Source organism: Syngnathoides biaculeatus, chromosome 19 (genome assembly GCF_019802595.1).
Source record: "Syngnathoides biaculeatus isolate LvHL_M chromosome 19, ASM1980259v1, whole genome shotgun sequence".
Lineage (NCBI taxonomy): Eukaryota > Metazoa > Chordata > Actinopteri > Syngnathiformes > Syngnathidae > Syngnathoides > Syngnathoides biaculeatus.
Window position 1 is genome coordinate 6,344,544 of NC_084658.1, and position 26,524 is coordinate 6,371,067.

The window sequence follows — 26,524 nt, forward strand, 5'->3', positions numbered from 1 at the left end:
TGCAGATGGGGCTTGATAATGGAGCTTGCAATATCAGCATTACTTTGGTAACATGACGAGGAAGATGGATCTCAAAGCAGAAAAACAAAACAAAAACAAAAACACCCACTCAACACGATTCGCTAGTTGTCCATAAACTCTATATTGCATTGTCACCCAAGCTTGGATTATTTGTGTTACAGGCTACACATTAACAGACCAAAGGAAACCAGTACAGGAGCTGTGTAAAGTTTTATTCAAAATCATGCCCTCACGTTGTTAAATGTGATGTTGTCAATCATAACTCAGCATCTATCTTTGATACATCTCTAGTTCTGCATACTATTAGTTTGTACAAGCCCACCTAATGGGAATTGGTTCTCAATCCAAAGTTGCATCCATCCATTGTATGTCTTGCCTATGGCGTGTACGTTACTAAAACAATGCCACTGAGTATTGGGAATTAAATCACTATTACTTTTTTAATATGATGGAAGAGCTTCAAAAGACATTTTCTCTGCCCTTTGGGAAGGATGGAGCATAGATATTTAAGGACATCACATTTTAATGTTGTTGAATTTTTATCATTATGGCTCTAAGAGTCTGAGCATGTTGGTTTCTCAGTAGGGTGGTGAACTCCCTCACTGATATGATAGGAATAGGGGAAAAAAAGAAAAGATATTTTTTTTAAACATTAATGTCAGTAATAGTTAAACTGGTCAAAGGATTAGCAGTAAGGAACAATATCTGTTTATTGAAATAAATATAATGACAGCCGTAATATTAAATAACTCAACAAAGTACATTGTTGTCACTTCAGATCTGAAGTATTCAAATAGTAGGGAACATGGGTTGAATGTAGAATACCTTCATAAATTCAAAGTAGAGTGAACCAATTAATGAAAACCTCCAGTAACTTGTTATAACGCCATGGGCTCTATTGTCATTAACTGGACAATGTGCGACAGAGATTTTCGTGCAAGAGCAAGACTTGCGGCATGTTGACAGACCGATCTGTGAGGTTGTTCCCTTGGAGATGTGCTTGGGAGAGTAAGATGTTGGTGTAAGGACATCCATGTAAACCTGTGCCTTGCCCTACCACGTTTTAGTTTTGGGGCAAGGGATCTAATACAATTTTGATGAATCACATTGGCGCACATGCAGTTCAGAAAGATATGTGAGCTTCTCTAACATGATAGATGTATTTTAACACCAGACATCTAACCCTCTGAATCATTTTAGGAATCAATTCATTGAATGCATTACTAATATTATCATAACCACCATTATTTTTTTTCATCAAACCGCGTACAGGTGGTGGAAATGAATGAGGTCTGCAAACATATTTAGTAAGGCTATAACGCTAATATTCAATGCTCCAGTCATGTATGGATCAATGATTTCTCTTAAGCATACAAGATTATTTGCGTTCATTCAAAGAGGAGGATTGAACCTGCTTAGATAGGATTGGATTAAGGTCGGATCTGATGATACCCAGACCAGCCGAGAAGTCCCATTTTAAATCTGATGGGGGTATGCGGTTGCGGGAAATTATTAAAATCGGGTCTAGCCCGCATCCTCGCCAAGGGGGACCACATCTACCAAGGTTGCCGAATTAGATGAAGGTGGAGGTAACACCTGGGGTGCATCAGACGGATCGTTCTCTCCATGAGAGACTGTCCTTGGATCTCATTTCAAGGGAATGAATGAATTAAGCTCCTTTGATTGGAGACTAATAAAGTCAGCTGTTTTCATGTTTTTGAAAGTGGTATCTGTGCATGAAATTGTTATGAAATTCAAACAATTGGTCTAACCTAGAACTGCGCCAAGTACAGTACTGGACTTGTTCTGTTTTGATACCAAAAAGAAATTGTTACAGTAGATCATTTTATTTGAAATGGTATTTCTGTATATATTGATATTGGTGGAAAATAAAAACAAAGCTGTTATTTTTCAAGATTGAGCATGCCGGTGGAAAAAAAGAACCCTGGATGAAGAAAAATTAAGTTAAGTTTCAATTTTATCACAAACCCAAACGACGGCAATGGATCAAAAAGATACAATCACCCATTTGTAAGGCAAGAGATTGGCTCAGGTACGAAAATAGGCTTCCTGCCTATTGATTCGGCCGCAGCCAGTAATGAAGCAGAATCCATCACTGACCGGTGGAAGAATACGTTCACACTTTTGCTAAAAGGCCCAGTAATGGTGAGTTCCCATTGTTCATTGCAGTCACAACCAACATCCATATTTCTGATGAATGACATGCACGTGAACATGCTGTTGAGGACAAAATGAGGCAGCATTGACAGGGGCTAACACTAGTTGGAGAAAAAGCAGAGCAGATACAATTTATAACTGGCTAAGTAGTCAACCTTTTCTAAACTGTGTGCACGAATTGGGGTTCTGGTGAGCTGGAACCTGTTATAGGTGCTGACTAAATAGTCATTTAAAATACACCGCAGAAAAGTAATTCAAACAGATTCACGGTAGTAAAGTACACCATTGTGCATTTGAGGGTACAATGGCTCATCACTGGGCTGCTACCTACAAAGATATTCCCATTTTGCCCTTGACTTTTACAATTTGGGAACATACCTTTGCTTTTTAGGCTCTGGGAAATGGCACAGACACTTGCATTTAATGTGCTCCATGGGCTAAATAACTTTTTATTATACCCTTAGACATCAAAAGTGTGCTAAATTAGTTACATTCATATGACAACTGTGTATTGCACATTTTTCGAGGAAGACTACAACAAATCGGTTTGCCTTTGCCTCACTTTAGGTTTCTTATAAAAAAAAAGGCTTCATTAAATCTTATATACAGTATTTTCTTCACCCTCTCTATTCCCAGGTTTACTCCAGGGGTTCCCTTGCTCTCTCTCGAACTCTTTGGTGCAGTTAATTAGAGCCTCTAGTATAGGATGTCATTATCAACTGTAGCTGTGCTTTGTGGAACACAGTGGTATTATAACTGTGCAATATTAGCAACATGAGAGGGAGAAATAAATGTTTCTCAGAGTGATATTGTGTAGGTCTACAGCACAATACAGTATTTTGTTGTTGTATTCTTCTTGAATAATTTTTATTTACGTCCAATATCATCTCAAATAGTAACTGCATAAAAGCTCCACCATTACCAATGTCAGTGATGTTAATATCAGAAATAACTTCCCTTCCTAAACTTTGTTCTAAAATAACTTTTTGGCTTTCTATTGTGTTATACTATACTAAAGTGCACTACTTTGTGTCAATGCATCATAGGATAAGTAAAATTGTATAGTACACAGCATATAAGGTCATCCGTGGGGGAAACAAAGTCATTTGGCGGATGTGACCTAGAGAATAATTCAGATAAGGTCTAAATAATGGATGTTGCCATACATCATAGTGGCCTCAACACTATCATGCAATGAGTGCACGTGCAATAGAACAGAGGTTAAAGCATAGTAAGTTTTTCTTTTTTTTTTTAAATTTAACCTGTCTTGTTTGGCAATTTGATCATGCGGCATGTTGAATGAGTATACCTTTTTATGCCATAACAGATTTGTTGTGCAACAGACAAGTTTTATATACTGTACCTACCATACTCTCTCTGGTTATTTGTGATAGTTTATTTTTTATGGCGATGGGTATTCATTAAAAAGCAGGGACAGAGAAATAACACAAAAAGAACTGCACAGAATGATATAAAACGGTGTATTGCATTTGCATTGCAACTGGAGTGTGGTGCCACACAGAACAACTAAATCCCATAGGTGTATGCCTCTCGAGCTTTACTTGTGAATGAACACTGTCACATATGGACCTAAGTCAATGGGGGTAGCTCTAGCCCACACAATGAGGATGAGCGGATTCTCCATGAGCCATTTGAGGGGGACACATGGGACACGTTGTCAGGCCCGGATGTACCTGGCTGACAGGACACCACCCACGCCGAGGGACACCGAGCCAAACAACTGCCCACACTCACCGCCCAGCTGTCCTGTCCCTGCGCAGTGCTCATGTGGCTCTCAGTAGAGTGCAGTGCAGTAAAATTGGAGGACGTATGATGCTGGTGGGGCTCACGCAGGAAGACTATAGTGATATGTCGACCTGCAGCCTTCTTCTGTTCCAAACGGCACAGCCCATCAAAGCACGCTCAGTATGTGATGCATTAAAAAAAAAAACAGTGGGTGATAGGTGGGGCGGGCCAGAAGGAAGCAGGGAGGCAAAGCACAATTGGCCTTGTGGGCTCTTCGCCCCACCCCTACCTAGCCCCTTAAAATGTGTGTGTGTGTGTGTGTAAAGTGTTAAAAATGGATATGGGAAGTACAGAGGACCAGAACAGCATAACCTGGGAACAGCGATGAAACTCAAACTGCCAGACACATCCCATGGCCTGCAGGACCATTTAAATCTCGTGAATTTAGTACTACATCCTTGGGTGAACATTTTCATTCGGAGGCATCAAAGTAAAGAAAATGACTATTTTTGTGAAGAGCAGACATCTTGTGTGGCGAGGAGAGCAAATGTGCAGCAATGGTAGGTTAGACAGCTGTTGGTAATTTCATACACCAGCACAGGACAGCTGATCTGATAGTGGACAGGCCGCACCACTGTGAGGATGTTCTTTCCTTTACTTTCACCACCTATCAAAGTGTTTTTTGTCATTCCCTTTAAATTTATCACAATTAAATAACAGTATAGATTGAGACATCCCCATGAGGAAACTCACAATGCATAATTGCAGGCTTCAGTGCAAGAGGGGAGGGAAGAATTGTGATCTCTGGCCAGTGGGTTAAAAGACAACATGAGCGGTTATACAGTATGAGCTGGTAATAACCGCTGGGGACTTAAATATTTCAATGATCAAAATCACCAAAATTGTATTAGTCCACTCATCTACCTTGCGTCAGGAGTCAGATGTGGTGTGATTAGCTGTAAATTTCGACTGACCCAATTGTCACTCAGCCAGGTCCTCTAAGACAGTGCCTCTCCTGTGCCAGAACGTCCAACTTAACGTAGCAGGACTTGTACTTGCACAAGGAGATGTAACACATTCACAGTAATTTCACTTCAAATTTTGTTTCTGTTCTGATGCTGTGAATCTATAATCTAGATTCCACACAATAGAGTAAACTAGTGTGTGTTCGGGGAGCAAAACACAACAAAATCAGCTTGAACAAGTTCTTTCTTTCTCTGAAAGAAAAGAAGAATTTACCCGACATGAACCACTTGGACCGAACTGTCTGACCCTTCATGAGGCAAGGCCCCCCTGCGGTCATGAATTCATACTTTGGGATACTGCTGACAGTTGCAGACAGCCCTCGTGTAATATCAAGGTTTCCTGATGCAACCCTCTGACCCTCATGTTAGTGCATGTGTTGGGAGGCTCAATGGAAGTAAAAGAAAAAAAAAAAAGTACAATCTTGACGATAACCCTTTCTTTATGAGTACCACTGAGATTAGAATTTGCCAATTGTATCAACATAATAATGCAAAAAAAAAACAAAACACATTTTGAGTTTTAATATTCTGACCTTACTGGGGAAAATCTAGAAGGGGGAAATATAAGAATGGCATCTTACTGTAATATGATGCAGTGCACTTAGTTCTACATCACTCCAAACTGCCACAACATTGCTTAAGTTCTGGTTGTCTTTCGCTTCTACAAGAACAGTTTTTTTGGCGTGGGGCTTGGATACTACAGTGCAACTGCACCTCATGAAGTGGGCGGCGAGTGTACGTGTGTGAAGTAAAGTTTACTAAGAAGGGCAGCTGACTCACCTTGGAGTGTGGCGGCGCCCGGATGTACCATTTGCAGTCAACGGCCTCATTAGCGTCAGCCTTCCCGTCTCTGGTGATCTGATGAGACTCGACGATACCTTCTGGACCAACCATATCGTACTGACATGCTGAAACGCAGACACACAGGAACACACACACACACACACACACAGGAACACACACACACACACACACAGACACCAGTGACAAAACAAAGACAGCCTTGTCAGTTCATCTAAATACAATATTTCTTAGATCCTATTGTCTAAACCAAATCCTCGTGTCCTGAACCTGCTTGCTGAATTGGTAACCCTTTTTTTTATAGATCCTTAAGCACTTTTCACTTGGTTGGACAACTCTTTTTCAGCCACTAAAACACATTTTGCAGTCAGATTCACTTGTGTTGGATAATGGTAAGTACAGGTTGCAAAAGTGAAACTCAATTAAAGCACAAGTTTCTCACTGTAAATGAAGCAACTCAAAATTGACTAAAGCTGTGACTAATGATGTGAATGAAGAAATAAGAAATAATCCAGTTCAGGGAGCACTGGTTATTGAAGTTTCACTATAGATAGAGATGATCAAAGACACAGAGGCAGAGTAAGTGTAAGGGGTGGCTGAGGAAAAAGAGGCGAGAGAGCAGGTTTAAGACAGAAAAATTACGTATCTCATATGAAATATGGGAAATGTTCCTAGCTGCTTTTCCATGGTTTGACTATATTATATTTTTGGTTTTGTTTTACAAAATGCATTCCTATTGTACAAAAATGAATATTTCTACAGCTTTATGATCTGATCATTGAGTTTTCCTTTTTTTCCGTGATGTTTAATGACTGTTCAGTGGTGTTTTTCCATTTATGGGGTCTGATTTCAAGAAATATTTTTTAGCGATTGAAAAAAAAAAGGCAGAGGGAGAAGAGAGACAGAGCAAGAGAGAGAGAGAGAGAGAGAGTGCGAGAGAGAGAGAGAGAGAGAGAGAGAGAGAGAGAGAGAGAATTATACCTACAGGGTAGAGGTGGTGGTACTCCCAAGTCTGCAAAGTCTGGATCTGAGGAGAAAGCAGAAGAGGGCTTGAACTGGAATGAAATGTATACAAAAACAGGATCTTATGAAACACGATCAGGTGACAATATAGAACAATGCCCGAATGGACTTCCTGTCATATTACAAAAAAACTGATGCGTACATTGCAGTACAAAATGAGCCCAATAAAAATATCACCATGTTTTTAGTTTTCCAGGGTATCCCCATTAAGTACAGAAGATTAATAAAATGTGAATTATCTAACGTGATCTTTTTGGAGCTGATAATATACACCAACAGGAGGGTTAGAGAAGTGAGTCAGCTCTGTTTAATGTTTTTTTTTTTAAACATTTATCAAGCACACTTGAGAGGTCACCAATTTTAGACCTGAGAGAGGGCTCAAAAATCTCTGTTCTGCAGAAGGAAAAACCGTACCTCATTATCAATTCATAACCCGCTCTGCTGCATTTTAGGTTAATAGGGGAAAAAAGTGTTAGAAGTACTACAGAAAAATGTAGAGGGTATTTAAAGATGATACATTTAATTCATGATGAAGTTTCTCACACTGGGAGTGTGCCAAGCCCATACATTTTATCAGCCTCATGAGAGAAGAGAAGTATCTGATAAAGTTTTGAAAGTCACCTTGCTGTAGAAGGTTTGAAGCAACATTTTGTATAAGGTTGCAATAAATTAAATCAAGAGCCTTGGCTGCTCTTCGCACCTGGACCATCACCACTTGATCTTCCTCACAAAGTGTCTCAACTAGTCTTAACAGACAGAAAGATTTGACCCTTGAGTCCTGTTCATCCTCTATGTATATTTTAGTTTCTATAGTGCTTATCCTCAAGAGGATCACGGATGAGTTGAAACCTAACTCAGCTGACTTTGGAAGAGAAAACGGGTACACATGGGACTGTTCACCAACCAAAGCCAAGGCTTGTATACATTTAGTTCTTAGACTGAATAGCAAGAGTAATTTCAGACCAGTTGCATGTACCGGTATATATGTGGTTATGAAGAGTTTTAAAAAAAAAAAAAACCCAACAAATCATATTGAGTCCCCTACCATCCTTTATATGGAAAATTAGAGCATTTCCAGTTGGCCTACAAAACTGGTAAATGATTTAAAACTTTTTATTCTGGTTCAAATTTACACATTTTGTGAGACAAAAGGCTTATGCACCCCATCACAGGCTTTTCTTCTACTTCTAGCAAGAAGCAGCCTCAAATTGCATCTCATTTTAAATGACCTTATCAGCTTTTATTGTAGCTTTTACATTTTCTTGCTGACAGAGTCCAGCAGATTTGGGTGAAGTGATCCATGTCAAGCAACAGACTTTCATTTATAGGTTCACCTCAAGGCTGTGTCCTGTCACCATTTGTTTTTATAATGTATACTGACAGCTGGAGAACATCACAGGAGGGCAGTCATATTGTGAACTTCCCTGATAATAGGACTCTGGGCCAAAGCCCAGATAATGATCATAGTAATGTTTTACCAGCTTTCGTTCAGTGGTTTGATGATAACTCCCCGGATCTTAAAGTGCCACTGTCATGAAATGCATGATTTTTAGTATGTTATTAATGAGAAAAAAGGCAGCCAACATGGAGCCATGTGTTTTTTCACCACAAAACATGTTTTTGACGTATGCAGCTTTTTGTAACTCCCGCCATGAAAATACTCTCGAGGCATTTGTTTTCGAGAAGAAGCAGGAAGTGACGTAAAGTACAGACCCGCCCTCAAATGGACTCATTTGTTTCAATTAGTTTTACCTCCGGGAAGGTAGCTCGTTGTTCCTTTTAACCAAAATTCCGGCTCGTTGCATTGCTGGACATCGCTTGAACACTCGGGAGAATGGATTTACCTCCCATAAGTTTGCAAGAGACCCAGTTCGTCGTGAAAAATGATTTCACGGGTGCAGAGGACGAGAGCTTTGTGGGTTCCAAATGACAGGTAGGTGTGTATACAGTTACTAAAAAAAATAATAGTTTGGGGTGGACCACGTAATCCGTCTCTCATAACAAAAGATCCACGTCGAAATGTGTTGATGTCCGCGTCGGCCGGCGTCGGGATGCTGTTGCTGGCGCTTCGCACAGGCTCCTGGATGGCGGCGGCTCTGAAGAACGCTGCCACAATGCAGCACTCAGCTGCCTGAGACGACAATGCAGTAAAGCTCCCCGGCTCGACGGTGTTGTTCATCGCGTACTGTGGAGTCCATGAACAACCCCCTAAAGCAGCCCGGCTCGGCTCCATTATAAGCCACCACGGCACCAAAAATGAGCCACACCGGATTCGGCGCTGCGGCTTCGGCGAAGGCTGCGCGTTGAGCTTTTGGACGGCGGCGGCTCTGAAGAATGCAGACAACAATGCCTCACTCAGCTGCGTTCGACGACAACGCAGTAAAGCGCCCTGGCTCGACGGTGTTGTTCATCGCGTAGTGTGGCGGCTATGAACAACCCCCTAAAGCAGCACGGCTCGGCTCTGCCTCACTCAGCCGGATGTGACCACAACGCAGTAACGCGGCCCAGCTCAACGGTGTTGTTCATCGCGTACTACGGCGGCTGTGAACAACCCCCTAAAGCAGCACGGCTCAGCTCCGTGATAAGCCACCTTGGCGCCGAAAATGAACCACTCCGGCTGGCTGCGATGAGCCGCGATGGCTCATCTCCACCGCGAAAGTGGATCGGACAGGAGGCGGTTTGGCCGTGATCGCATACAGATGAATTATCAATGAAAATTAACATGTTCTTGCCACATAATTTATCTTGATGCTCTCTGGCTGGTGTTAAACATTTGCCCCTAATAAGGACAAATAGATACTCAAAGTCATTCATTCTTTCTGCTATCAGGCCACTAAAGACAAGAACCACTTTTTTTTTTAATTGAATCAGTTTTCTAATAATTTTGAATCATTAAAATATATTTTATGTAGGCCCCGTAGCTCAGTGGTTAGAGCATTAGTTCGGTAAACCAGGGGTTGTGGGTTCATATCCCACTGGGGCCTCCACTCCCTGAGAAGGGTTGCGTCAGGAAGGGCATCTGGTGTAAAAATTGTGCCAAACGAATATGTGCATTCATCTGAGATGACACCCTGTGGTGACCCCAAAAGGGACAAGCCGAAAGAAACTTACTATTAAATAAATAAATTAAATATTTTATGTGGTCTGATTTTATTGTTTTATTGTGCTTATTTCATTCTCCTTTTTTATGCAGCCCTATGGGGGCACAAACCAGTCCAATCTGTAGGCCGGTCCCAAGCCCGGATAAATGCAAAAAGGAAAAGAAGAAGATTCTCCTTATTTATGCAGTTTTTTCACTTGGTCCTATAAACAATTTGCTGTGTTCTGTAGGATGTTGTTTCACCCTCCCTGGAGCAAATAAAATTTTGCAGAGAGAAAAATCTGATACTCTCCGAAATGATACTCTGGACTTAAAATTTTTGAATATATTAAACCAGTTGCAAATTTGCAACCCCTGCTTTAGTCTGTTAAAGATGAATGGACATTTGGACCTTGAAGCTGCAAATTGCCGACACCAGGCTCAATAAAGTTGTCTGAATCTGAAGTGTGAATGCGGAGATGTTCCATTTCTACAAAAGTAGGAACGGTACAGCAATGGTGTATTAACAATGCCATGGCATTAAAGATGATACTGTTGCCAATCAAAGTCCTCTGATGTCATTTCTATACTGCTCATATCCACTAGAATGCATACTTGTGTTGTATCCAGGAATTTCATTTCATGCAAATGATCCCTGTAATGATTACTATCCAATAAAAGTGGAAACCTTACAACATTGGCAATTGATTACACTGTAACTCTATTAGGAAGAGTAAGACAAAAGCCAGAGTATCAAACACATATGTCACTGGAAAGTACTGTATTCCAGTCCATTGACAAAGCGGTCGCACTGTTAGCTATGAGATCATGTGCAAACACACGCAAAACAACACACAAAGTCATTAAATGTGGCTGTTCCCTGCCAACTTCCGATGCTCTAACCACCAACTGAGCCCACTACGGAAGAAAGGATTGATTGCGCAGCTGGAGCAACTTCTCCAAATGTCATGGGCTTTTCTCTGTATATGCTCAACTTTTTTTTTCCTGTCAAGTCATGAGTTACTATGTCAGTGTCTGTATGTTTGTGTGTGCAGCGGATTTGCGAAGCAAGTGAAAGAAAAAAATGGTGACATGTGAGGCTAGTCGGCGAAAAGCTGTAATCAAAGAGTAGATATTCTTGGCCTGACTTCAGCTTTGTTGCATCAGGGGATCCCTAACCTCCTCCCACAGTCAGGATGCAGAAAAGTAGTGGACACAACGACTGTGATGTTACGTGCTTAAATCTGTTAATTGGGCCGTTTGTCAAATAGGAAGATTACTTTTACAGACAATAACATTGACACACTAATTAAAAAATTTGTTCATTTTGTGGCTAAGGTCGCCAATCAAAGTCCCAAGTGATGTACAGCACGGTGGTCCAAGTGGTTAACATGTCTTGGTTACAGATCAGAGGTTCGGGGTTTGAGCTTTAATTTTGGTCTTTCTGTCTGGAATTTGTTCTCAATGTGCTTGCATTGGTATTCTCCACTATTGTGAGTTCTCATCACAGTAAAACGCATGCAAATTAACTGAAGACTCTAAGCCACTCGCAGGGTTAATATGTGTAAATGAGGACAAGTCCTTTAGAAAATGGTCAGATGTAATTTTGATGTCTCTGAAAGTGGCTCACTTGCTTGACTTCTTTACTACTTCAGTTCCCACTTAGTGACATTTTGAGTGAGTATGAATGGTTTTCACTTAACTTATGTCACACTTTTTAAAACAATTTTTACACTTTTTTTCTCTTTTTTTTCTTGGAATACGTCGACTTTATTCTTGCAGTTTTACGATTTGGAAAATGAAAAATTTTAGGGTTGTGAAAAAAGGTTGGGAAGTGCACACAGGTGTCAAACACAAGGCCTGAGAGGCCACATCCAACCCACCACATGACTTTATGTGGCCCACAAAAGCAAATCACGAGTCTCAACTTCCATGATTTTTGTTAAAATCTATACCAAAATTTCAAACCATCATAAATATACATATATATATATTTTTGTTACTGAACCCATTTTTACATTGAAAAGGGTTGAACAAACTATGATTCTGGACTTCTCATTTTAAAAATTATTATCCATCAATTTGTAGTGCATATGAGCATAATATGATGAGGCGATGAAACATTTTTATTGGTTTCACAAGTCATAATGCTCCTCTGAGGGAAACCATGTCCAACCAAACAACAATGTGGCCCATGGCAAAAATTTGTTGTCACCGCTATCTGCACTAAATAAAGTTAGTTAAAGTTTCTCGTTTGCATTTGCAAGGATGCCCTTCCAGACGTCTATTAGCCTCCTCCAAGATATGTGGGTGTGTGCAGCAGGGAGGAAGATGCGCATGAAGGATGAGAAAATCAGAGAGGAAGACAGTTAATGAAACAGTGACCTTCAGGTCATGTGTGGCGCTAGTGCCAGAGATTTATGATTGGTGGCCAGCATCACTTAACCCTCTGACGTCACAAGGTCAAAGCGCCTCAGTGGAATACATGCACATGCAGCAACGCGCCTCTATTCTTACATGGCAACAGAGGCTACTGTGCTTATAAATGCCTCTCGTGTGACCCACGACCTTTTTGGACGAGGGCTGCTGAATTTGAATGAGGAAGGCTCTGTTTCAACTTCAATCAATTGCATTTCCCCTCCTCCATCTTTGATTCATTGATTGAATCAATCCCATAGATTGATGGTTTACGTAAACATGCAGTGGTAGGTAAGGTATGGTATGGTATGTGCATTATGGGCTATTGTGTCCATTATGTCAGTGTGTCTGTGTGTGAGTGTGTGTGTGCGATTGTGTGTACAACAGTTAAGAAAATAAGTATTTAAACACCCTGCTATATTGCTAAGTTCTCTTACTTAGAAATCATGGAGGAGTCTGAAATTTTCATCGTAGGTGCATGACCACTGTGAGAGAAAATCTAAAAAGAAAAATCCAGAAATCACAATGTAGGATTTTTTAATGATTTATTTGTGTAATACAGCTGCAAATGTGTATTTGAACACCTGTCCATCAGCTAGAATTCTGACCCTCAAAGACCTGTTAGTCTGCCTTTAAAAGTCCACCTCCACTCCATGTATTATCCGGAATTAGATGCGCCTCTGTGAAGTTGTTAGCTGCATAAAGACACTTGTCCACCCCATACAATCAATAAGACTCAACGTGTAACATGGCCAAGACCAAAGAGCTGTCCAACTCCACACGGCTGGAAAGGGCTATGGAGAAATTGCCAAGGAATTTGGTGAAAAAAGTACCACAGATGGAGCAATCATTAGAAAATGGAAGAAGCTAAACAAGACTGTCAATCTCAATCGGAGTGGAGCCCAATGCAAGATATCATCTCATGGGGTCTCAATGATCCTTAGAAAGGAATCAGCCCAGGAATACACGACAGGACTTGGTCAATGACCTAAAAAGAGCTGGGACCACTGTTTCCAAGTTGACTGTTGGTAATACACTTAGATGTCATGGTTTGAAATCATGCATGGCACGGAAGGTTCCCCTGCTTAAACCAGCACATGTCAAGGGCCGTCTTAAGTTTGCCAATGACCATTTGGATGAAACAGAGGAGTTATGGGAGAAGGTTTTGTGGTCAAATGAAACCAAAATTGAACTTTTCGGTCATAATTCCACGAACCGTCTTTGGAAGAAGACAAATGACGAGTTCCATCCCAAGAAAACCATCCCTACTGTGAAGGATGGGGGTGGTAGCATCATGCGTTGGGGGTGTTATTCTGCACATGGGACAGGAAGACTGCAATGTATTAAGGAGAGGATGACTCCGGCCATGTATTGTGAGATTTTGAGGAACAACCTCTTTTCCTCAGTCAGAGCATTGAAGATGGGTCGTGGCTGGGTCTTTCAACAATGACCTAAAGCACACAGCCAGGAAAACCAATGAGTGGCTCCATAAGAAGCATATCAAGGTTCTGACGTGGCCTAGCCAGTCTCCAGATATAACCAAATAGAAAAATCTTTGGAGGGAGCTGAAACTCCGTGTTTCTCAGCGACAACCCAGAAACCTCTTTGATCTAAAGAAGATGTGTGTGTGGAGGACTGGGCCAAAATCCCTCCTGCAGTTTGTGCAAACCTGGTGAACAACTACAGGAAACGTTTGACCTCTCTAATGGCAAACAAAGGCTACTGTACCAAATATCAATATTGGTTTTCTCAGGTGTTGAAATACTTATTTGCAGCTGTCGCACACAAATCGTAAAAAAAAAAAAAAAAAAAAAAATATCATACATTGTAATTTCTGGATTTTCTGTCTTTCACAGTGGACATGCACCTACGATGAAAATTTCAGACCCCTCCATGATTTCTGAGTGGGAGAACTTGCAATATGGCAGGGTGTTCAAATACTTATTTTCTTCACTGTACACCATTTTATTCATGTTTCCCTGCATGCAGCTCCCTCCACAAAAATCAGAGCACATCCACACATTGCCACACCCTCTCCACTCTTCATAAAGCTCAGCTAAAAGTGTAATCTTCTAAAGCTTCCTGTATTTTCCCTTTACAACAGTGGAAATACTCTCTTTAAAGCCAGAGACACAGATTGCAATGTTGCCATACAAGTACTGTTCAAACATGCAGATACAAGCCGAGGCTAACATGCACTTGTAGGAAAATATGGCAAACACATAAATATTCAAAGTTATCACGCAAAGCCTCCAGAGGAAAACAAATAGCTTGTAGCTCAAAATCATGTTTACCATGCTCACAGCATTGCAGAGTTTATTCACGTTAGCAGCCAGACATTCACATTACTATCAGACAGCGATTTACCATCTGCAACGTGTTCATATTTTTAAGCAAGCAGACAGCAAAGTAAATTCCCAAGAAGCACACCATCCCAGCGGTTTTATGGTATTGCAGGCAACACTTCATGTTTTATTAATGAGGTACTCTAACTGGGAATTAAACAGTAAGCGCCAATGCTCAACCTCTTTATGAATGAAAGTAAAAAAAAAAAAAGTGAATGAGTCTCAGGGTTTGAGGTGTGTTGTAATATCCCCACAATCTCTCTCATACACAAAACTCAATTTCCCAGAGGCCCTATTTCCTGCCAGTGGCTCCTCTGTGACATTTAAACAAGGATCTGATTAATAATGTCTGCTTAAGTGGTTGATCAACCTAATAAAGTGCTGTCATTAATCACGACAGGTAGTATTGCAACAGACAGAGCAAGAACATGAGGCATTGATCAAGAAAAAGAGGGAAAAGAAAGACTGCACAATAAAGTTATTAAATGCCCAAAACACACATAGCATTCATTAGGAATTATGAATAAAAACCCAATACCACCAATTAAAAATCTGAGTTTCTCTTGAAAAAATAATAACTACATGAGATAAAATTTTTATGGGCAGTGGGGTACATTTTTGTGGAGATCCAGGATTTTTCAATGGCTGAATTCCTCCTAAAATATCAGCCAGAGTTGGAACTGGGCCATGAAAACTCTCCGCCAATGTGGCTAAACCATGTAAAAAAATCTCCTAGGTACGCTTGTGTGTACTTAGCCACAGCATTACATGTGTTTATGCGGCTAAACCTTGCGCCACGCTTCGCCGGCCCTTGTCACTGGGAAGCCGATAAGCTTTATCTATCTGGGCACAATGAAAAGTACCTACAGTATTCATCAATCAGGCCCAGGGCTGAAAGAGTTTAGAAAATACTTTACCATTTTCCTATTGATTAACACTGACTAAGAGCGATATGAGTCACAATGTTGAATCAAAATCGACTACCACAGCGTTGAAACCTTATGCTGATATCAATTTCATTTTTTATGTTATTCACCAAGGGGAACTAAAGACATTGTACTTCACGCTTGCGTGGACACAAAGTGTGACCTTGGCTTGTATTGAAACGATCAAACCACTAACACGCCCTTGAGCCCCAAATGCACCGGTGGAGGTTCTGAGTAGTCGCAAATATCAGCTTAGGGGGCAGAGTGTCATAGAATGTGATCGCTGCCCTTGTGAGTGAACTCATGCTTCAGCGGATGCATTATTGATACCGATAAGAGAAGCTAGTATGAGAGCACTTCACATTTGTTGAGGTGAATAGTTGACACCGCAGAGAGCATTTTCCATGGTGCAAAATGTGTCTTTATAGTCTTATTCCAGTTTTTTTTTCCAGTAGCAATGCTTTCTACTGCATATTCCTTTTAAAAAAAAACAGTAAAAAACCTGAGATGTGTTTCTAGTAAAAAGTGCAGTGTACAGAGGAGAAATGCTGTGTAATATGTACAAGATCTCACAATTTGTCAATTTCCACACGAACAACAAGCTGCCTTGTAATCACAAATACAGTATACCTATGTTTACAGTTACTGGGATCAGAACCCAAGATTTTATTGAAGTATTTAAGTGTTAAGTCCTTCATTAATGTCCACATATCCTCATATACACAAAACATTAGGTATACAGTATAGTCAAATGGGACTGAATTTAACAAAACATCTGACTTTAAAAATATAAGGCTCTGTGACATGATGTGGGCTTACTCTAGGGATACATTAAAGAATGAGTATAATGTTCCAGTGCCTTCAAATGGAAAAAATACCTCTCGTACAGTATTTTTTATTAAGTACATTGTGAGTTATATTGAACTTTTAGCAACAATTGTATTTAATCATTTAGAAACATTTGTTTTCGAACATTGGCGTAAAAACTGTGCCAAACAAATACAGTGAAGAAAATAAGTAGTTGAACACCCTGCTATATTGCAAGTTCTCCCACTTAGAAATCATGGAGGGGTCTGAAATTTTCATCATAGGCGCATGTGCACTGTGAGAGAGATAATCTAAAAAGAAAAATTCAGAAATCAAAATGTATGATTTTTTTTAACGATTTGTGTGCAACAGTTGCAAATAAGTATTTCAACACCTGAGAAAACCAATCTTGATTTGGTACAGTAACCTTTGTTTGCCATTACAGAGGTCAAACGTTTCCTGCAGTTGTTCACCAGGTTTGCACACACTGCAGGAGGGATTTTGGCCCACTCCTCCACACACATCTTCTTTAGATCAAACAGGTTTATGGGCTGTCGCCTTAATACTCCTTAATACAGTGAAGTCGTCATGTCCCATGTGCAGAATAACACCCCCAAAGCATGATGCTACCACCCCCATGCTTCACAGTAGGGTTCTTGGGATGGAACTCATCATTCGTCTTCCTCTAAACACAGTTAGTGGAATTATGATCAAAAAGATCCATTTTGTTCTCATCTGACCCAAAAACTTTCTCCTATGGCTCCTCTGTATCATCCAAATGACGGGCCTTGACATGTGCTGGTTTAAGCAGGGGAACCTTGTGTGCCATGCATCTTAGTGTATTACCAACAGTCACCTTGGAAACAGTGGTCCCAGGTCTTTTCAGGTCATTGACCAAGTCCTGTCGCGTAGTCCTGGGCTGATTCCTCACATTTCAAAGGATCATTGAGACCCCACGAGGCGATATCATGCATGAGGCTCCACTCCAATTGAGATTTACCATAATGTTTGGCTTCGTCCATTTTCTGATGATTACTCTCACAATGGACCTTTTTTCACCAAGCTGCTTGGGAATTTCTCCGTAGACCTTTCCAGCTGTGTGGAGCTGTACAATTTTGTCTCTGGTGTCTTCGGACAGCTCTTTGGTCTTGGCCGTGTTACAAATTTGAGTCCTACTGATTGTATGGATTGGACATGTGTCTTTGTGCAACTAATGACCTCACACAAGTGCATCTGATGCAGGATAATATGTACATGGAGTGGAGGTGGACTTTTAAAGTACAGATTTTACTCTTTATTTAAGCATTGTGTTAATGTTCCAACTGTGTATAATGTTGAAGTGATTTATAATAATTTTAAATATACTTTTTTGCAATTAAACCAGTGTCATTCTTTTATGAACACTTGGGCTTACTATGCTACTGTATTTTAATATTGGTCTTGGCCTCGAAAAAAATGGCACAAACTGGGCTCGAGGCTTTTAAATACAAAAAGATCCATCCATCCATTTTCCGTAATGCTTATCCTCACTCAGGTTGTGGGTGTGCTCAAGCCTATCCCAGCTGATTCTGGGCCAGAAGTGGGGTACAGCCTAAACTGTTGACCAGCCAATTGTAGGAGACATACAAGCAAACAACCATTTGATTTCAATTAAATTTTAGAGTCTGCAATTAAAGTGTTTTGGGGATGTAGGAAGAAACCAGAGAAATGCCACAGTGCAAACTCTACACAGGTGAGGCTGGATTTGAACCCAATTCTTCACAACTGTGAGGTAGGTGTGCTAAACAGTCCACCATACCATCATTAGATAGGTCATAGCCAGATATTTTACCGACAGCTTATTTAGTTTGTACATCATTTTGTTTTTGTTTTTTAATCTGCACAATGCCCTTATCCCATTTCTGCTGAGCTCTTCTTGTATGCATGTCTAGAACCGGCTCTGCCCCCAAGTTCTTTCTTGTTGTCTGTTAATGAGCTCACTGCCTAGAACGGTAACCATTTGTTCAGCTTCCCCCTTGAAGTCTCTCAATCATCCTGTCCACTATACTGTACATTTCTTTTTGGCTCCTGAGGTTCAGTTGGGACAGAGGGGAACATTACGAGGGGTGTCTCACGGTGATTTTTGGGATTGGGGAACTTGCCTCTCTTAGGGGGAGGAGGCATTGTCTTATGATGCATGTTCTGATAATTCATTACGCTCAGACATGCACACTCTGCATCCACGAAACATGTTGCACAGTGCACTATTTTTGGCTGTGAAATTAAAAATCTAGTCATGAAAAGCATCTACGTAAGGTGATTAGGTGATGTTGTCTTATGGATCAACGCACTGCTTTAATTGGTGGCGACATTCCATGAGGTCCTAATGCCTCTGAAGTGCCTGTATCCATTATCGTATAGCATTGTTTTTGGAAAGTAAGAACCTGTGCACCCCACCGCCCCACAACACAAGTACTTAAAAAATAGGAAAACATTTGATTAAAACGGACAAAAATTTGCTATTGTGAAAGGACACTCTGAAATGAATATACACTACAGTGTAGTTTGTTTAAGAGATTATTATTGATTTTCATTCTTTTCTGACTAAGTGACCCATTTTCAGGATATGCAATGGATATGGGTTGATTACCAAACAATCCTAGAAGTTGCAAATGTGTTTATTGCGCTCTATACACAAAAGTGGATGCCTATGTCAAATACAAAATATGGCCTTCTTTGTGCTTTAAGACACATGGAGCAATAATGTTCCATTGTGTGTGTGAGTGTTTCTTTATGTGTGTCTCAATCGACAGTAGTCCATTGATCAAGTCTTTAAATGTACGCCTCCTCCCTCATCTTATAGAAAGCTCCTGGGAGACAACACTAAGGGCTGGAAGCAGACCGCCAACCCCCGCTATGCAGATTCCCAATATCAACATCGGTAGCCTACACTATAAAGTAAAATAGAGTTTTTTAGTTGAGGAGAGAAAAGGTATCTTGGGCATCAAGGTCCTTGAGGAGCACTTAGCGGTTCCCTTGTATCACAGGTGCTTCTGTCTAAGTAACAGACACGTTCCATCCAGCTTCCATTTGGGCAGCCATGCAATAAATCAACACAACATCACCGCTGAGCCATTTTATTACGGTGCACAAGTGCGTCACAGTGCAACCGAGGGAGACAAAGCGACATAAAGGGACATTTCCACAAACAATGTCTGAGACTCTTGATTGCTTTCTCAAGATTGTGTTTCATCTCACTGTCACCGAGTGTAGAGGGGGAACAGACTTCACTTTTCAATTTTCAAGGACCAGGGGACGGATCAGAGGCTCAATTATGTCTATGCCAACAATCTGGCTCAATTTGACCAGTTGGCAAGATAAACTACACCAACCCTACTTTTAGATAGCAGCAAATACAATCATACCTTGATTTTAGAAAAAATAACAATGATATTTGCTATTTTGGTAAGAATAACAATTTTAAACATTATTGAAAAACAGATTTTAATTTGCATTAAAAGTTGTGAGGGAAAATGTTAAAACTTTTATGCACAGTTTTGGATGGTGCGGGGAAGCCCAAGTACTCGCTGGTAAACAAAGAAACAAACAAAGAAACAAACAAAAAAAGCAAACCCCTACAGAACATACAAACGAAAGATCTAAAGAAACCTCGGGAGACCTTTCTCACCGAGTTATCAGGTAAGTTGATCACCTGTCTCATATTTTTAATGGGTTGTATATTCCAAAAAAATAAAAATCAGTAACATTTTGTGTAATGTTGCTTTGGTTGTGGCTAATCCCAATGTGCACTCTGAGGCAGCCAGGGCAACCGCAATGAGCCGGTCTCTTCCTGGAGAGACGGAAGCCATCTCAACCTCTCAATAACATCCGCCAATCAGCACTGAGGGGCTCCTTTAGCATGAAAATGTCGCGACTAGGGTTTAAGGAGGAAAGAAGGACAAGATAATGGTCATTGTGGTGCATACTAATGTTTGCAACTGTGCAAGTGAGGGCTTAATCAAGTAATATCTTGAAAAGGGAATCTGATTTGATGCTAAAGATGTGTTAGGATCTTCCCTCCGCTGTGTGTCCGAGATCCATTTTTCTTATTGTATATCGTCTTGAGAGAAAATTTAAACTGAGTATATTTTCTCCTTACAGGCTCTTCTATTAAGTTGATTTAGATTGGGCAGCTGTTCTTTATGAAGTTACCCATGACTGCATGTTGAAAACAATTGTTGATCTAGTTTAAATAGTCCATCTTATATTTGTTGTGAAGCAAGATTACACTATATGTTGTTTGAGTGCATGATGGTGCACATTGGCTTTGAATAGATGTTGATATATTGATACCATGCCATTGATTTTTGGCATCTAGTGCCTCACTTAAGTGAGCTGTCAATCCAGGTAAATGAAAGCAGAGTAATGATAGGTCTAATAGGAATAGATCTGCTCACCTTTTAAACTCAGATACTCAATACACAGTACAGTTCTTTGGGAAATAAACTGTATATAATACAGTAGACTGTAAAAGCAGGAAACAAGTTTCTATTTTTTGTTGAAAATTGATTATCAACTTAGAGGAGCCAGCTTCTCAAAGAAACATTTCCTCTCGCCACAAAATGTTTGATTATTGGTGCAATTTGGGTTGCTAAAGAAAAATTGTGCATGTTTTTGAGCTGTGATCAAATGCTGGATATGAAGCCATTATTAATGCAGATGGTGAAAATGAGCCAGGATGTCTCCATCTTGGAAATAAGAGATTTACGTGATTGTATTTTAAGATATAATATTGTAGGAAAAGTGTTGAAAGTTATTTTCCCTGGTATTCATCACTTTCATAACATTAATTTATTTAGGCTTATTTATAGAGGAATCTGTTTACATCAAGATGCTGAACTCAGTGAATTGGCAGTTTTGCAGTTTTACATTCTTGAGTTTATGCAATCATCTTTTTTTTTCTTGACACAGCCTGAATGAATGATGAACTGATTTTCCAGCTACACTTGGCATAACATTCCCAATCACTCTCACTCAAAAAATAATGTATTGACTGGCACCCAATTCTTCAGTCTTTCAATCAGGAAAATCTAGCTAAATGAATCAGGCTAACTGTATGGGAAATGGATTGTAGGCCAGGAAACAACACTGGTTATGCATTAAGAAAAGAACACAAAATGTACTGTAGGTGACCAAAATCTGATGCCATCTCCTGTCTGTCCTGTTTCTATTATTGCTTGACACGTATTTTTGTGATCAACACTCTCACTTCAGTAGCACTTGACTAATATTGGTTTAAAAGACTATTTCACAGTAAAAATGCATTAAATAATATATATGTTACACACACACACGTCCAATTCCTTCTTTTTAACTTTCCATGCTAACCGAAAAGTCTGTGGACAATGGGCGTGCACAAGCGACTGACAGAATATGTCACTACACTCTCTGATTGACTATTATTGTCCTGTCATGCCCAGTTCTGAAATAATAATCAAAATTAGATACAATACATTAGATGGTTCAGAGAAGGATGATTTTTCAAAATATAATTTTTATACTATGCTATTGTCAGTTCATACAGACACTTTAAACATATACTGTCAAAAAGAGTTTTTCTAACTTTCCCTATAATATTAAAGATATCAATTTTATTTCTATTTTGAAATACAAATACTGTAGTTTTGAATCCAGTTCTATTTGAAGGTCTAGAATATAGTACATGCTTATCAGTAAAGGCACAAATAAAGTTCATTTGTCCCCTTCTGTTGGTATCCTGACTCCAAGTTGAAGCAAACTGAATCCATAATCAATCTCAAGCAACGGTCTGGCCATGTGAGTGCCCTCAAAGTTGTTATTTCTTTTTTTTTGTAATTAAAGCACAGACTAATCTCGGTTTGTGGAAACAATATTTGTTCCAACATGATAAGCAATGAAAAGCAAGAGAAAGCAAATATGCCACTGCGTATGTCACCTGCAGCAGAGCAACTACCACCACTGATCTTATTTGGCTCAATGGAGGATTTTTTTCCCCATCCATCCATTCACAGCAATTTACTGTAAAAAGAAGCGACCATTCACACATAACGACAATTTCAAGTCTTCAATTAACCTAACATGCTTGCTTTTGGAATGTGGGAGGAAGTCAGAGTACATGGAGAAAACACACACAAGCACAGAGTGAATTTCACAGATGAGAGCCTAACTCAGATTAAAATTTGAGGGGCAATCAAAATTTCATTTGGAATAAAATGGGACTTTATCTCAAATAAGCAAGACTGCTGCAACATAGTCTGATGGGATTTGACAAATATGAGCATAAGAACATGTTAAATGGGATTTTATGTAACAATTAAATTGCTGCTCAATGCATCTTTAAATAAAATCTTTTTAATCTGCATTGCATACATCACATGGCTAATGGCAGAGCTGATTCAAGAGCACAAGGTTAATTTAGTATACCCGAACTGTTCACCAGCCAATCATAGTATCTTATTGTTTATTTGGCAGACTATTTAATTATTCATTTATTTATTTTGCAATCAAGCACAGTATACCTATGCATTACAAACACCAAATGACCAAATCCAGCCCAATGATCAACATATCATTATCCACCCCTACTGTGCAAACAATATACGACAGTGTAATGCAACATGTAGAAAGTAAGTTCTTTTATTCTTAAATTCAGGAACAACAACACTAAAATTTATTCGTTTCTATAATCCGGATGATTAAAGCAAAGATTTGTTTGCTTAAATCTCCTCGAAACAATACAAACATCGTCTTATCTGCCAAATCTACTGTGTGATCTCGTTTCATTTTTGATGTTGTCATATCATTTAGATCACATGGGAGTGCATTTTAGGGACATGCAGCCAGCCATCTTTTGTTTCCAGAAGCAGGACATAACTTGTGACGTATTGACATGGTAACCTTCTATAGTAAAATGACAACAGCTGCGCACCTTCCTTGTTTCTATTTTAATTTAGCATTGAGAGAATGAAAGAGATTGTGAGAGCTAGAGAGAGGTAGACACACAGAGAGAGAGAGAGAGAGAGAGAGAGAGAGAGAGAGAGAGACAGAGAGAGAGAAAGAGAGACTGTTAAAGTGTCATGCGACTTCATGTTTTGTCATCCTTTCATCTCTTCGGGCTGAAGCAGGAGAGCTTCGATTTGACTCTCCTCCTTCATCTCGCTGCCTGTGCCCATCATTCCAAAATATCAAATGGGTCCATTTTATGTGACCCATTGTCACAATTTTCTTTCATCCAATCTAACGTTCATGTATAAGGTTGAGCTCTATATTTAAAGTTCTTCATCATCCATTTCAAATGTGTCACCTACAACAAGGACGAGAGAAATACATTTTACTAACTTACTAATAAGTAACTCAATGGTCCAAATGTACAGTACATTTCCTGCATCCTGGCCTGGAAACAATAAAACTAGTATAATAGAAGAGTAAATAAAAGAAATTCCAGCATTCCAATAACAATGTGGACAGTAGTTAAGGATGCCAGTAACTTTGTTTCTTAGTAAGGCGTTAAACCAATTTTCAGTAACGAGGAAAGTTACATGTTCGTTTCCTGACAAGAGTTTCCGGACTACAGTTCCTTTTTTCAAGCCAGCAGTAGTTACTTTTAAGTCATTAATGTCTCTCACTAAGTACTGATTTGTGGCTGAGGAATTAGAAGAACTCCAATCAAGCCGTTCAATTGCATTTATCCATTCGTGCAGACCACTGATATTTAAAAAATACAGAAGAAGTGACTGGTAGGTGATTGTTGATTCTACAAAGCGCAGTGACGGTGCAGTACCATAAAAGTGCAAAGAAAAGCACAATGTCACTACCAACCACCACACTAGTTTTGTTATTTTCAGTTGTAAAACATGTATTTAATTTGCTGTTACTTTTTTTTTATTTACACTAATAATACAGTTTTACTGGAATGCAGCCCTATGGGGGCACAAACCAGTGCAATCTGTAGGCCGGTCCCAAGCCCGGATAAATGCAGAGGGTTGCGTCAGGAAGGGCATCCGGCGTAAAAACTGTGCCAAACAAATATGAGCGTTCATCTAAAGAATCCCATACCGGATCGGTCGTGGCCCGGGTTAACAACGCCCGCCCCCGGCACTGCTAACCTGCAGGGCGTCGGTGGAAATTCAGCTACTGTGGGTCGAAGACAAAGAAGAGGAGGAAACCGGATCCAGCGTCAGGAGAAAAAAAAGGAATGCACAGAGCCTACAACTGAGTGTAGGGACTTTGAATGTTGGGACTATGACAGGAAAAGCTCAGGAGTTGGTTGACATGATGATTAGGAGAAAGGTTGATATTCTGTGCATCCAAGAGAGCAGGTGGAAAGGTAGTAAGGCTAGAAGTTGGGAGCAGGGTTTAAATTATTCTACCACGGAGTAGATGGGAAGAGAAATGGAGTAGGGGTTATTTTAAAGGAAGAGCTGGCTAAGAATGTCTTGGAGGTGAAAAGAGTATCAGATCGAGTGATGAGACTAAAATTTGAAATTGAGGGTGTTATGTATAATGTGGTTAGCGGCTATGCACCACAGGTAGGATGTGACCTAGAGTTGAAAGAGAAATTCTGGAAGGAACTAGATGAAGTAGTTCTGAGCATCCCAGACAGCGAGAGAGTTGTGATTGGGGCAGATTGTAATGGACATATTGGTAAAGGAAACAGGGGCGATGAAGAAGTGATGGGTAAGTACGGCATCCAGGAAAGGAACTTTGAAGGGCAGATGGTGGTGGACTTTGCAAAAAGGATGGAGATGGCTGTAGTGAACACTTATTTCCAAAAGAGGGAGGAACATATAGTGACCTACAAGAGCGGCGGTAGAAACCACCCAGGTAGATTATATTTTGTGCAGACGATGTAATCTGAAGGAGGTTACTGACTGTAAAGTAGTGGTAGGGGAGAGTGTAGCTCGACAGCATAGGATGGTAGTATGTAGGATGATTCTGGTGGTGGGTAGGAAGATTAAGAAGACAAAGGCAGAGCAGAGAACCATGTGGTGGAAGCTGAGAAAGGAAGAATGTTGTGCGGCCTTCCGGAAAGAGGTGAGACAGGCTCTCGATGGACAACCGAAGCTCCTGGAAGACTGGACGACGACAGCCAAGATGATCAGAGAAACAGGCAGGAGAGTACTTGGTGTGTCATCTGGTAGGAAAGGGGAGAAGGAGACTTGGTGGTGGAACCCCAAAATACAGGGAGTCATACAAGGAAAGAGATTAGCGAAGAAGAAGTGGGATACTGAGAGGACTGAGGAGAGGCGAAAGGAGTACATCGAGATGCGACGTAGGGCAAAGGTAGAGGTGGCAAAGGCTAAACAAGAGGCATATGAAGACATGTACACCAGGTTGGACACGAAAGAAGGAGAAAAGGATCTCTACAGGTTGGCCAGACAGAGGGATAGAGATGGGAAGGATGTGCAGAAGGTTAGGGTGATTAAGGATAGAGATGGAAATGTGTTGACTGGTGCCGGTAGTGTGCTAAATAGATGGAAAGAATACTTTGAGAAGTTGATGAATGAAGAAAATGAGAGAGAAGGAAGAGTTGAAGAGGCAAGAGTGAAGGACCAGGAAGTGGAAATGATTACTAAGGGGGAAGTCAGAAAGGCATTACAAAGGATGAAAAATGGGAAGGCAGTTGGTCCTGATGACATACCGGTAGAGGTATGGAAGCAATTTGGAGAGATGGCTGTGGAGTTTTTGACCAACTTATTCAACAGAATACTAGCGGGCGAAAAGATGCCTGAAGAATGGAGGAAAAGTGTTCTAGTTCCCATTTTTAAGAACAAAGGGGATGTTCAGAGCTGTGGGAACTATAGAGGAATAAAGTTGATGAGCCACACAATGAAGTTATGGGAAAGAGTAGTGGAGGCTAGACTCAGGTCAGAAGTAAGTATCTGCGAGCAACAGTATGGTTTCATGCCTAGAAAGAGTACCACAGATGCATTATTTGCCTTGAGGATGCTCGTGGAAAAGTACAGAGAAGGTCAGAAGGAGCTACATTGCGTCTTTGTGGATCTAGAGAAAGCCTATGACAGAGTACCAAGAGAGGAACTGTGGTACTGCATGCGTAAGTCTGGTGTGGCAGAGAAGTATGTTAAAATAGTACAGGACATGTATGATGGCAGCAGAACAATGGTGAGGTGTGCCTTA

At 40.3% G+C, this 26,524-nt stretch overlaps 1 protein-coding gene across 3 annotated transcripts in view; it reads right to left on the reverse strand.

The window, feature by feature from the left end:
- neto1l (neuropilin (NRP) and tolloid (TLL)-like 1, like) overlaps positions 1-26,524 on the reverse strand; it is a 63,442-nt gene that overhangs the window by 12,803 nt on the left and 24,115 nt on the right. For all 3 annotated transcript variants that reach the window (XM_061805845.1, XM_061805844.1, XM_061805843.1), the window contains 2 exons: positions 6,757-6,798; positions 5,751-5,878 (listed from right to left, as the gene is read on the reverse strand). In XM_061805845.1, coding sequence (XP_061661829.1) covers positions 5,751-5,878; positions 6,757-6,798 — 170 coding nt within the window. The remainder of the gene's footprint in view (positions 1-5,750; positions 5,879-6,756; positions 6,799-26,524) is intronic.